The sequence below is a fragment of the Oncorhynchus tshawytscha genome, linkage group LG14 (assembly GCF_018296145.1).
Source record: "Oncorhynchus tshawytscha isolate Ot180627B linkage group LG14, Otsh_v2.0, whole genome shotgun sequence".
Lineage (NCBI taxonomy): Eukaryota > Metazoa > Chordata > Actinopteri > Salmoniformes > Salmonidae > Oncorhynchus > Oncorhynchus tshawytscha.
The window spans coordinates 33,840,647-33,852,093 of record NC_056442.1 but is presented as its reverse complement, the minus strand read 5'-3'; the positions used below and the strand labels follow the sequence as shown (position 1 = coordinate 33,852,093).

Below are 11,447 nucleotides of genomic sequence, written 5' to 3'. Positions count from 1 at the left end.
TGGGATTGATTTCCACTTTTCGCACCAAAGTACGTTCATCTCTAGGAGACAGAACGCATCTCCTTCCTGAGCGGTATGATGGCTGCTTGGTCCCATGGTGTTTATACTTGCGTACTATTGTTTGTACAGAGATTAATGTGGTACATTCAGGCATTTGGAAATTGCTCTCAAGGATGAACCAGACTTGTGGAGATCCACAATTCTTTTCTGAGGTTTTGGCTGATTTCTTTTGATTTTCCCATGATGCCAAGGAAAGAGGCACTGGGTTTGAAGGTAGGCCTTGAAATACATCAACAGGTACACCTCCAATTGACTCAAATGATGTCAATTAGCCTATCAGAAGCTTCTAAAGCCATGACATAATTTTCTGGATTTTTCCAAGCTGTTTAAAGGCACAGTCAACTTAGTGTATGTAAACTTCTGACCCACTGGAATTGTGATAGAGTGAATTATAAGTGAAATGATCTGTCTGTAAACAATTTTTGGAAAAATTACTTGTGTCATGCACAAAGTAGATGTCCTAACCGACTTGCCAAAACTATAGTTTGTTAACAAGAAATTTGTGGAGTGGTTGAAAAATGAGTTTTAATGACTCCAACCTAATTGTATGTAAACTTCCGACTTCAACTGTAGATGCCAGGCGCACTGGTTTGTGTCAAGAACTGCAACGCTGCTGGGATTTTCACGCCTAATTTCGACACTGTCATACAACATACAACAATTTGTCATTTTGTGAACGTATTATTTTCCTTGACAGATTTTGGGTGGAGTACGACCTCTTGCTTTGCCTCTTCCTCTCTCTCTATAATTAGATAAATGCAGCTTATCTTCTGTCATTACTTGTTGCCCTAATATATTAAATAAACTCTTGCTCATCAGAATAATATCATAATTTGCTAGAATTATTGCTTTAATCTAGTTGACGTCGGTAAAGTTCTCTTTCATCTCTGCTTCTCTCATGCACCGAAGACATCTAGGGGCGGAGGGGAAAATTCAATCATTTTGACCGGCTTGACCGGATTTAAGAAAATTGAAACCTGTTAAAATGACCCAACATGTTTCTGATAAGATTTCAGTATGGCTTGGATGCATATTTATGTGGTTCAAATACTATTTGATTTTATGATGCAAATAAAGAGAGAACCTTTACAGACGTCGCTAACTGTGCACTCAAGATGCTGAAAAATATATATTTCTCCACATGTACACATAACATAGCCATAGCACTGCTATCATGCTCTTTTACCATTTCACCAAATATTTCACAAACATTAGGCTACTGTTCTGGCCCTCCCTGCTATTTATTTTCAACCCTCCATTTCGCAGCTTTTCTCTTATTGAATTAAACTATGACATTGTCCTTTTTGCCTCAGTGGATCGACATGAACCTTTTCTGTCCAAGTTCCCAAAAGCATTTAACAATTGGCATGTATTTGGCAAGCATAGCCTACCTAGAGTTATGGCCTAAAGTTTAGGCTTAGGCTACGCACAAACACCAGATTAAAATAATGAAAGAAAATCCTCAATGTAGCCTATAGTAATGAATTGCAGAAGAAATATACATTTATGGATTTTTAATGCATTGTTTTCACTTTATTCAACCAGCCAGCCTCCCACCTGCCCTTCATCCCCACAATATTTCATGACCCTAAACCTACGAATATGACTGCAGGTTATGAGTCAACTCACACATCAATAGTATCTACAGTACAACTGCACTTTTTATTTTATTTATCCATTATTTTACCAGGTAAATTGACTGAGAACACATTATCATTTACAGCAAATGACCTGGGGAATAGTTACAGAGGAAAGGAGGGGGATTATTAGGTGACCAGATTGGGAATTTAGCCAGGACACCAGGGTTAACAGCCCTACTCTTACGATAAGTGTCATGGTATCTTTAATGACCTCAGAGAGTCAGGACACCTGTTTAACGTCCCGTCCAAAAGACAGCACCCTACACAGAGCAGTGTCCCCAATCACTGCCCTGGGGAATTGGGATATTTTTTAGACTAGAGGAAAGAGTGCCTCCTACTGGCCCTCAAACACCACTTCCAGCAGCATCTGGGCTCCCATCCAGGGACTGACCAGGACCAACCCTGCTTAGCTTCAGAAGCAAGCCAGCAGGGTAGGCTGGGTGATATGATGCTGCCACTTGTACTGCTACACAACAAACACTGCTAACACTCACATGTAGGCCTATTTACACATCTCAGTCAGAAATATCACTACATTTGATGAAAAATGTTTACTGTAATCTGTGTGTTACTCCTCGTGAATGCCACACATAGGCATATATCCTGAAAACATGTTGAAATGTTATAATCCTATGAGATTACTGTGCATTACAGTAATTATATGGTTGGTCTAAATATAGGAATGAGGTGTATCTCAAGGTTCATGACAACATTCCTTTGAGAAATCAAATGTTCTATAAAGGCTTCATCCAGAGCACTCTGTCAGTAGATCTTTGCCTGGGGATTCAAGAGGAGACTGAGAGAATACCTGTTTGTACTGTGCTGCTTCAATGGCATGATTCCTTTCTAAGGCAACCTGCCATATTTAAATCTATATCCTACAACCAAGAAGAAACAAAGCATTATATTGGAAATGTGCTTCTGCTTTTTTAATTTCATCTAAGCTTTTAAATATATTTAAATATGTTATCTTTTGCTCGAAAGTTAACATGATTTCATGTTTAAATGTCATCCTTTGTGACATGTTTATGAAATGCAATTACTGTACATAACTTCTTGTTATTGACTATTTCATTGTGTGATTATGGCTGACAACAATACAACAGCTGCAGATGGTGGTAGCAGCTCCTCTCTGCAACAAGTTAATGACATGATCATAATAGTCCAGGTGATGAATGCAATCTTCATTTACATCATCTGCCTGCTCATCTTCACCTTCTTCAAAAAGGACACCTTTCTCTCAAACACACGTTATATTTTCTTTGCTCACACACTGCTGGCTGACTGTCTGTACCTAATCATGACTAATAACTTACTCCTCCTGACTTACTTTAGTGTCACCATGCCAGCTGCTGTGTGTGTTTTCTTCTGTGTGTTGCTTTGTGAGTTGACCTTTGTCACGCCGCTGACACTGACAGCCATGAGCCTGGAGCGATATGTGGCCATCTGCATGCCCCTGCGCCATGGAGAGCTCTCCACTGTACGCAGAGCCATTCACTGCATCCTACTCATCCACAGCATCAGTGCCATACAGCCCATCATAATTGTCTCCATCTTCTTTGCCTCAGTCCCTCTGGGCTTCTACACGCAGTATAAGCTGTGTTCAGCAGATATGTTTATTGCACACAAGTGGCAGAGACACCTTAGATCAGTTATAGGTCAGTTCTACTTTCTGGTCATGTCCATCACCATTGTGTTTACCTATGTTAGAATAATTGCAGTGGCCAAAGAATCTTCGGACAATAAGAAATCTTTCTCTAAATGTCGTAAAACGGTGATTCTCCACGCTATCCAGTTGTTCCTGTGTCTGATCCAACTGTGGTGCCCGTTCATTGAGGCTGCCATCCTGCCAATATATTTGAAATTGTACAATATAAGATTCTTTGATTACATTGTTTTTATTCTGGCCCCGCGATGTCTTTGTCCACTTGTCTATGGCCTAAGGGATGAAAAGTTTTTCCTTGCAATTAAATGTTATGTATTTTTTGGGGTGAATAAGAACATTTCCCCAATACTTGTTGATAACTTAATTACTGGTCATATGAAAACATAACACTTGCTTAACAGGCAAGGCCATTGGTATTGATATTATTTAATCACATGATTTTGTGGTATTGAAAAGCACTTTGGTTTTCAAAGACCACAGACAATGATATATTGTGTTAATCTTAAGGTATATTTTAATGAACGGCTATGTTACATATGCTTATGTGTTTAAGCTAATTATGGTATATGCATTGCAGCATCTTCTAATTAGAAAAAATGTAAACGTCTCAAACAACATTAACCATGTGTGTAATTTCAAAGATGACCTGATTGAGAGAAATAAAACATTCCTTCCACCTCCCAAGCAAAGTTTCAAAATGTTTTATTCTGTAATAAGTGGCATTTGCAGTGATTTACAGTTGTGATTAGCTCCAGGAAATGTACAGTAATTGTATCAATGACGTGAACTTTGACTGTTGTGTGCCAGTAGATGCATCTAAACAGACCTGTGAAAACCTGCAAAGAGGAGATATAGAGACAGATTTGACAAATTACAGTAACAAAGTATGAGCTGATACTCAACTCTGCTGATTCTGAAATTCACTCAACAGTTATTGTGACAAACTCTTGGGCATCTATTACTCACTGGGTCGTCTTCCCAATTCCCATCAAACTACATTAGTTCCTGAGAATTATGTCATAGGCCATCGTGTGTTCTCCAAATAACATTCTCAAAAGGCTGTCATATGAATCCACTCAGAAGTGGAGTAGGCTTCACAGCAAGAAATATAACAGCAAGTTGGAATAGCCTATACTTTTAAAGCCTATTGAGAATATCTATAGTTTGCACTTTCCTCATTAACCATAAATCACACTTATCCTACAATACATTCTGCATGAAAGGGACGAGAGCATGCATCTGTGTTTTAATGAGTCCCAAAGTTTCAAGTTGTATTGTCCCATGAACAAGTACAGTGAAATGCCTTTCTTGGGAGCTCTTTTCCCAACAATGCAGTCATCAATATCAATATATATTACTATAAATAAAGGAAAGTAGAACAACAACACATGAGAAATAGACATTAAGAAGAACATGAGAAAGCTAGTAAGCTACATACAGGATCAGTTCCAGAGCGGTGCCAATACCATATTTAGAATGTTCAAGTATACTGGAGTAGTAAGGGTAGATATGTACAGTGCATTTGGAAAGTATTCAGACCCCTAGACTTTTTTCACATTTTGTAAGGTTACAGCCGTATTCTAAAATTGATTAAATAGATTTTTTTCATCAATCTACACACAATAGGTTGGGTGATTGTGGCAGCACTCCATCACTCTCCTTCTTGGTCAAATAGCCCTTACACAGCCTGGAGATATGTTGGTTCATACAAATGATATTCCCACTAAGCGCAAACCAGAGGGGATGGCGTATCGCTGCAGAATATTGTGGTAGTCATGCTGGTCAAGTGTACTCTTGAATTCTAAATACATCACAGACAGTGTCACCAGCAAAGCACTCACACACCATAACACCTCCTCCTCCATGCTTCACGGTGGGAACCACACATGCGGAGATCATCCGTTCATCACAGAGGTTGGAACCAAAAATACAGACACAGAGGTTGGAACCAAAAATATCACATTTGGACTCATCGGACTAAAGGACAGATTTCCACCGGTCTAATGTCCTTTGCTCGTGTTTCTTGGCCCCAGCAAGTCTCTTCTTCTTATTGGTGTCCTTGAGTAGTGGTTTCTTTGCAGCAATTCGACCATGAAGGCCTGATTCACACAGTCTCCTCTGAACAGTTGATGTTGAGATGTGTCTGTTACTTGAACTCTGTGAAGCATTTCTTTGGGCTGCAACCTGCTCAATTTTGAGTCTCATAGCAAAGGATCTGAATACTTATGTAAATAAAGTACTTCTGTTTTTCTAAAAAACTTTTTTCTCTTTGACATTATGGGGTAGTGTGCGTAGATTGCTGAGGAATTTCTTTTAAAGTCAAGGGGTCTGAATACTTTCCGAAGGTACTGTATAGGGTTAAGGTGACTAGGCATCAGGATATATGATAAACAGAGTAGCAGCAGCATATATGATGATTGTATTTGAGTATGTGTGTGTGTGTGTGTAGAGTCAGTATAAATGTGTGTGCGAGTTATATATGTGTGAGCAAATTAAGTGTGTATGTGTGAGTGAGTGAGTGAGTGAGTGAGTGAGTGTGTAGAGTTCTGTAAGTGTGCATAGAGTCAGTGCAAAAATACTAATAAAATAAAAGAGTCAGTACAGATAGTCCGTGTAGCCATTTTGTTAGCTATTTGTTAGGTACAATTTTAGCTACAATTTTCCAGGCCTACCTTTCACACCGCCTGATATAGGGGTCCTGGTTGGCAGGGAGCTCGGCCAAAGTTATGTACTGTGCTGTTCGCACCACCCTATATGGCTCCATGTCATCGAGGGTGGTGCAGTTACCATAACAAGCCATACCAAGTAGTGATGCAGCCAGTAAAGATGATCTCAATTGTGGAGCTGCAGACCTTTTTGAGGATTTGAGGGCCCATGCCAAATATTTTCAACCTCCTGAGGGGGAATAGGCTCTTTTTCCCCTTCTTCACGACTGTGTGTGTGTGGACCATTTTAAGTCCTTAGTGATTTGGACACAGAGGAGCTTGAATCTCTCGACCAGCTCCACTACAGCCCCATCGATTTAGATGGGGGCATGCTCGCCCGTTTCCTGTAGTCCAAATCAAATCAGTTTATTTGTCACTTGTGCCGAATATAACAGGTATAATACCTGAATGCTTACTTTCAGGCTCTAACCCAATAGTGTAAAAGAGGTATTAGGTGAACAATAGTTAAGTAAAGAAATAAAAACAACAGTAAAAAGACAGTGAAGAACAGTAGCTAGGCTATATACAGTAGCGAGGCAATAAAAGTAGCGAGGCTACATACAGACACCGGTTAGTCAGGCTGATTGAGGTAGTATGTACATGTAGATGTGGTTAAAGTGACTATGTATATATGATGAACAGAGAGTAGCAGTAGCGTAAAAGAGGGGTTGGCGGGTGGTGGGTGACGGGACACCATCAGCTCCTTGGTCTTACTAATGTTCAGGTAGAGATTGTTGTTCTGGCACCATACTGCCAGCTCACTGACCTCCCCCCTGTAGGCTGTATCATCATCTCCGGTGATCAGGCCTACCACTGACCTGTCGTCAGCAAACTTGATGATGATGTTGGAGTCTTGCGTACAGGAGGGGACTAAGCACACACCACTGTGGGGCCCCAATGTTCAGGGTCAGCTGGCAGAGGTGATGCTTACTCTCATCACGTCAGCCCGTCAGGAACTCCAGGATCCAGTTGCAGAGGGAGATGTTCAGTCCCAGGGTCTCAAGCTTGGTGATGAGCTTGGAGGAGACTATGGTGTTGAACGCTGAGCTGTAGTCAATGAACATTATTCTTAAATAGGTACTCCTCTTATCTAGGTGGATGAGGCCAGTGTAGAGTGCAATTTAGATTGTGTTGTCTATGGATCTGTTGGGCAGTATGCAAATTAGAGTGGGTCTAGACGAGGAATGGGCAACTCCAGTACTCGGGGGCCAAAGTGGTGTCACACTTTTTCAACATCCTTAGCAAACACAGCTGATTAAATTAGTTGCATTCTAAACTGAAGATCATGATTAGTTTATTATTGGAGTCAGATGTATCAGCTGGAGCAAAAGTGTGACACCAATCAGGCCCCTGAGGACTGGAGATGCCCATCCCTTGTCTAGGGTGTCTGGGATGATGGAGTTTATGTGTGCCATAAGCAGCCTTTCATAGCACTTTTTGATTACAGATGTGAGTGCTACAGGGCAGTAGACATTGTGGAAGGTAGCCTTAGAGTTTTGGGAACAGGAATGATGGTGGTCAGCTTGAGACATGGGGATTACAGACTGGGACAAGGAGAGGTTGAAAGTGACCATGAACATGCCTGCCAGCTGTTCTGCGCATGCTCTAAGAATGTGGCCTGGAATCCCGTCCGACCCTACGGCCTTGCAAGTGTTGACCTGATTAAATTTTTTACTCAAGTCAGCCTCGGAGTACTAGATCACCCAGTCCTCTGGGTCGATGGGCGGCCTCATGATATTCTGTCAAGGTGTGCGTAAAATGCACTGTGTTTGTCTGGTAGAGAGGCATCTTTGGACAGATCACATCTGGGTTTTCCTTTGTTATCCGTAATGGACTGTAGCCCCTGCCACATGTGACGGGCGGCGGAGCCTGTGTAATCGGATTCCACCTTGTTCCTATATTTCCCTTTTGCTTGTTTGATGGCTCTGTGGAGGTCATAGAAGGACTTATTGTACTTGTTCGTGTCCTCAGCTGTAGCCTCTGGGTTGGCTGCGATAGCCCTGTGTGCGATAGCCCTGTCCTTAAGTTTAGTAGCGCCAACCTATGTGTTAATCTGGGGTTTTGATTGGGGAAGCAGCGAACCTTCACTGTGGGGACAATGTCAGTTATGCATTTCCTAATGAAGCCTGTGACTGCGGTAGTTAGCTTGTGGATGAGCTATTTATAGATTTTTTAACCCCACCCCCCCACCAGCAATCTGATAGCATGTAAAATAAATAATGAGAAAAACATAAATATTACATAGTTAATCTACTGAACAATACATCATATAGTCTCAGAAATAGTGAAAAAGTATTGATACACATTCATGGATGTAAAGGTGTAAAGGCCCATTAGTTAAGAGTTCAGAAATGGCCACTACTGCACTACTGCCATGTGTCCAGAGTGGACACCTTGGCCCTGTAGATCCTGGCTGTGGAGAGCTCCATAAATACAATTCCCTTAAATGTGAGCAGCCATTGTCGCAATGGTAACTGATGAGGTGGAATCCACCTTTGTACAATCATTTTCTTAGCAGCTGTGGTTCCTGTTACGTATTTAGAAATCCAGGGGATAAAAACAAAAGTGTCAGTGTATACTGATAACTCTCGTTTTTAAGTCCGCAATCTGGATCCCTGCAGTCTCATTGAAGATCTTGATAACTTTTCTAGCCTCTCTGGATTAAAACCTAATTATGACAAGTGAACCATATTACGCATTGGATCGTTACAAAAATAGTGTTTACACTACCTTGTAGTTTATCATTAAAATGGGTGGATGGTTAAGTAGATATACTTGGTATTCACATCTAAAAAAATATAATTGAATTTACCACAATTCATTTCAATAGAAAGTTAGCAAAAATAGATAAGATTCTGCAACCATGGAGAGGTAAATACTTGTCTATTTATGGAAAGTCTTTGGTCTTATCACAGTTTACTTACAGTAGGCACTCTCTACTCCAGATTTACCTGTTTTTTAAATCATATGAGCAAAAAATATTTCATTTGATTTGGAATGCTAAACCAGACAAAATTAAACGTGCCTATTTATATAATGAATATGAGGGGCCTAAATTATTCAACATTAAAGCTTTAAACCTCTCACTAAAAGCTTCACTCATACATAAATTATTCTTAAACCCAAAATGGTTCTCCAGTAGATTATTATGAAAAACTCATATTTAAAATGTATTTATATGTAGTAAAAAAGCTGTAAAAAAACTAAGATATTTGTCCTTTGAAGAAGGGGGTGGTGGAGGGGTTATGAAAAAGAAGCGTGGTTTGGTGGGTCATGTTTCGGAGAACCCACGACTCGACCTTCTCCTCTCCCGAGCCTGTTGGGGAGTTGCAACGATGAGACAAGATCGTAATTGGATCGCAATTGGATATCACTAAATTGGAGAAAAATGGGGTAAAAATAAATAAATAAATAGATATGACAGATAGGAATATGATGGCTCACTGTTCGTTGATGGCATTTCCTGGCTAAGTTTGCCAACTTTGTCAATGAAGACATCATTCAAATAATTGGCAACATCAAATGGTTTTGTGATGAATAAGGCATCTGATTTGATGAAAGATGGAGTTGAGTTTGTCTTTCTGCCCATAATTACCTTTAAAGCACTAAAAAAATGTTTTCCATCATGATTTATTCATAATACAGTTTCTTCTTATTATTGTTGAGTGTAGTCACATCATTTATCAATAGTTTGATCTACGATGTGTGTAGATCAAACTATTGAGAAATTATTACCAGAATAAGACCAAAAGGGCATTTCAATTTAATTTAGCAAATTAGAAAATATCTCAAACACAAACAAGATGACTCTCCTTATAGTATTCCAGCCTATATGTTTAACCATTATCTCTGGCTTTTGAAAACCAGTATAATGTTCATTGTCACAATATATTATAGTTGAGCAAAGGAATACAAGTCTACAGCAGAAACACAACATACAAATTTGAGCCTTTCACCAAATATTTCACAAACATTAGGCTACTGTTCTGGCCCTCCCTGCTATTTATTTTCAACCCTCCATTTCGCAGCTTTTCTCTTATTGAATTAAACTATGACATTGTCCTTTTTGCCTAAGTGGATCGACATGAACCTTTTCTGTCCAAGTTCCCAAAAGCATTTAACAATTGGCATGTCTTTGGCAAGCATAGCCTACCTACAGTTATGGCCTAAAGTTTAGGCTTAGGCTACGCACAAACACCAGATTAAAATAATGAAAGAAAATCCTCAATGTAGCCTATAGTAATGAATTGCGGAAGAAATATACATTTATGGATTTTTAATGCATTGTTATCACTTTATTCAACCAGCCAGCCTCCCACCTGCCCTTCATCCCCACAATATTTCATGACCCTAAACCTACGAATATGACTGCAAGTTATGAGTCAACTCACACATCAATAGTATCTACAGTACAACTGCACTTTTTAAAAATGTATCCATTATTATTTTACCAGGTAAGTTGACTGAGAACACATTCTCATTTACAGCAAATGACCTGGGGAGTAGTTACAGAGGAAAGGAGGGGGATTATTAGGTGACCAGATTGGGAATTTAGCCAGGACACCAGGGCTAACAGCCCTACTCTTACGATAAGTGTCATGGTATCTTTAATGACCTCAGAGAGTCAGGACACCTGTTTAACGTCCCGTCCAAAAGACAGCACCCTACACAGAGCAGTGTCACCAATCACTGCCCTGGGGAATTGGGATATTTTTTAGACTAGAGGAAAGAGTGCCTCCTACTGGCCCTCCAACATCACTTCCAGCAGCATCTGGGCTCCCATCCAGTGACTGACCAGGACCAACCCTGCTTAGCTTCAGAAGCAAGCCAGCAGTGGTAGGCTGGGTGATATGATGCTGCCAATTGTACTGCTACACAACAAACACTGCTAACACTCACATGTAGGCCTATTTACACATCTCAGTCAGAAATATCACTACATTTGATGAAACATGTTTACTGTAATCTGTGTGTTACTCCTCGTGAATGCCACACATAGGCATATATCCTGAAAACATGTTGAAATGTTATAATCCTATGAGATTACTGTGCATTACAGTAATTATATGGTTGGTCTAAATATAGGAATGAGGTGTATCTCAAGGTTCATGACAACATTCCTTTGAGAAATCAAATGTTCTATAAAGGCTTCATCCAGAGCACTCTGTCAGTAGATCTTTGCCTGGGGATTCAAGAGGAGACTGAGAGAATACCTGTTTGTACTGTGCTGCTTCAATGGCATGATTCCTTTCTAAGGCAACCTGCCATATTTAAATCTATATCCTATAACCAAGAAGAAACAAAGCATTATATTGGAAATGTGCTTCTGCTTTTTTAATTTCATCTATTAAATTAAATTTCATCCATTAAATATAT

General features: G+C 39.9%; 1 protein-coding gene across 1 annotated transcript; it reads left to right on the top strand.

The window, feature by feature from the left end:
- Positions 1 to 2,773: 2,773 nt before the first annotated feature.
- LOC112267421 (odorant receptor 131-2-like) lies at positions 2,774 to 3,976 on the top strand. The gene has a single exon (XM_042296608.1). The coding sequence runs from the start codon at positions 2,785 to 2,787 to the stop codon at positions 3,751 to 3,753; it is 969 nt and encodes a 322-aa protein (XP_042152542.1). The 5' UTR covers positions 2,774 to 2,784; the 3' UTR covers positions 3,754 to 3,976.
- The last annotated feature ends 7,471 nt before the right edge of the window (positions 3,977 to 11,447 follow it).

Bases quoted from the DNA above. Each gene is read 5' to 3' on its own strand.
- LOC112267421 (XM_042296608.1), top strand. From the start codon at position 2,785: ATGGCTGACAACAATACAACAGCTGCAGATGGTGGTAGCAGCTCCTCT.